At 34.2% G+C, this 1,850-nt stretch overlaps 1 protein-coding gene across 1 annotated transcript in view; it reads right to left on the bottom strand.

Annotated features, from left to right (window-relative positions):
* The window catches only part of OPHN1 (oligophrenin 1), a 435,527-nt gene that overhangs the window by 312,497 nt on the left and 121,180 nt on the right, over positions 1 to 1,850 (bottom strand). The window contains exon 5 of the mRNA XM_004715440.2: positions 1,373 to 1,444. Within this exon, the coding sequence (XP_004715497.1) occupies positions 1,373 to 1,444 (72 nt within the window). The remainder of the gene's footprint in view (positions 1 to 1,372; positions 1,445 to 1,850) is intronic.

Consider the following 1,850-nt stretch of genomic DNA (forward strand, 5'->3'; position numbering starts at 1 on the left):
TATCTGCAAGGTTGGTAGCTCAATCCCACCAATAGTTCACTCCACAAGATAAAGATGAGACTATTTGGTCCTGAAAAGATTTACAGATGAAAAGCTGAAGCACATGGAATCCAGAAAATCACTTGGTTTGAATGACGCTTATTTCAAATTAAAGCACACTCTAATCTGACTCATGAAATGAAGCAATAGTTTCATTTCAGAACTTTCTACATGTATATATATATATAACACAAGTCACTTGTCAGGATAGTTTAGACAATACCCACTGGATGGTGTGTGTGTGTGTGTGTGTGTGTGTGTACTATATCCTAAAAGAAATGGATGCTTGGCGAGGAGGTTATAATATTATTTCTGGTAGAAGAAACTATCTTGGCTACATGTTGGCTATATATTGACACTTATGAATAGGCCTATAAACTTACTGCTTTTGAGTTGATTCTGACTCATAGTGACTCTATAAGACAGAGTAGAGTTTTCAAGGTTCTTTGAGTTTTCAAGGTTGTAAATCTTTATGGGAGTGGTGGATCATCTCATCCTTCTCCCATGCAACTACTGGTGTATTTAAACTACTGATGTTGAGATAAGTATGCCAACATGTAACCCACTAAACCGCCAGGGCTACTTTGAAAAAGTCTAAATGGCTAATTAAAAAGAATAAAGCTGAAAAAGTATTCAGATCCCTTTATGACATATCAGGAATTAGAGAAATCCATTGCCTGGTGAAACTGAAAGAAATTCAAGATTATCTAACATAGTGCTATCCAGTACAATATTCTGCAATAATGGAAATGAACTATCTTCACTATTTAAGACTGTAACCATTAGTCATATGTGGACAAATGTGAGTAGTACAACTGAGTTGTTTATTCTGTTTCATTTAAATAGCTAGTGACTATTATATTGGGCAGCACAAAAGTGTGGCTTAATAAAATGAATGTAAAATGTGGAGCTAGAAAGATCCTGGCTACTGCCATTTACTAATGATGCAATTTTGATGGTGCAACTAACCGTGTTCATGTCTCAGTTACCTCATTTGTAAATGAGGATAATACCAGTAACTTACAAGGTTGTTGTGATTTGAAAATACATACAAAACACCTAGCCCAGTGCAAAACACATGGTTAAGAGTCAGTAAATTAGATTTCATATAATCAAGCTCCACATTTTTCAGATCAGGAAACTGAAGTTCCAAAAATAGAAGGGATTTGTCCACTAATTAGAAGCAGAGCCAAGAAGCAATTCTAGATTTTAAAAACTTCTGTCTATGCAAGTTTTCTCTTATAAATTAATCCCCCATACTTGTGATAAATTATAGACAAATGGGTTATTCAAGTGTTGTAAAAAATGTAGAGAGAATTGGAAGAAAACGTACCTTGGTGAAGCCTATTTGCTCTTTCCGGAAATTTTCCAAGGGCTTGATCAGCAAATCATTAGCATTGTGTACCTAGAGAAAAAGAATAAGCACCAAAAACAACTTTTAGATAAACAAGGTTCCAATATACGATTTGAACCTTAAACAAGGTTCAAATATACGATTCTTTGTTCCTAAAGCAATTTCCTTGCAAAATGTTAATAAGTTTCTTGGTTAGTATATTTGATTTTGGTAGTCTTTATTCCATATTGAGCTTAGAAAATGAAATACTTAGGAAATAAAAGAAAACTAAGTGAATTTTTCTAGAACTTTACTGACAATCTGATTTGAGTTTTAATCTATAATATCCAGAGGATTTGGAACAAAGGATATCATTGGCAAAGTCAGAGGGACCTTGGCTGAAAGCAGAGAATATTAGAAAGATGTCTACTTGTGTTTCATTGCCTATGCCAAAGCATTAGGCTCTGTGGATCATAAT

The sequence above is a fragment of the Echinops telfairi genome, unplaced genomic scaffold (assembly GCF_000313985.2).
Source record: "Echinops telfairi isolate 266 unplaced genomic scaffold, ASM31398v2 ScPeMD7_7423;HRSCAF=8461, whole genome shotgun sequence".
Taxonomy (NCBI): Eukaryota; Metazoa; Chordata; class Mammalia; order Afrosoricida; family Tenrecidae; genus Echinops; species Echinops telfairi.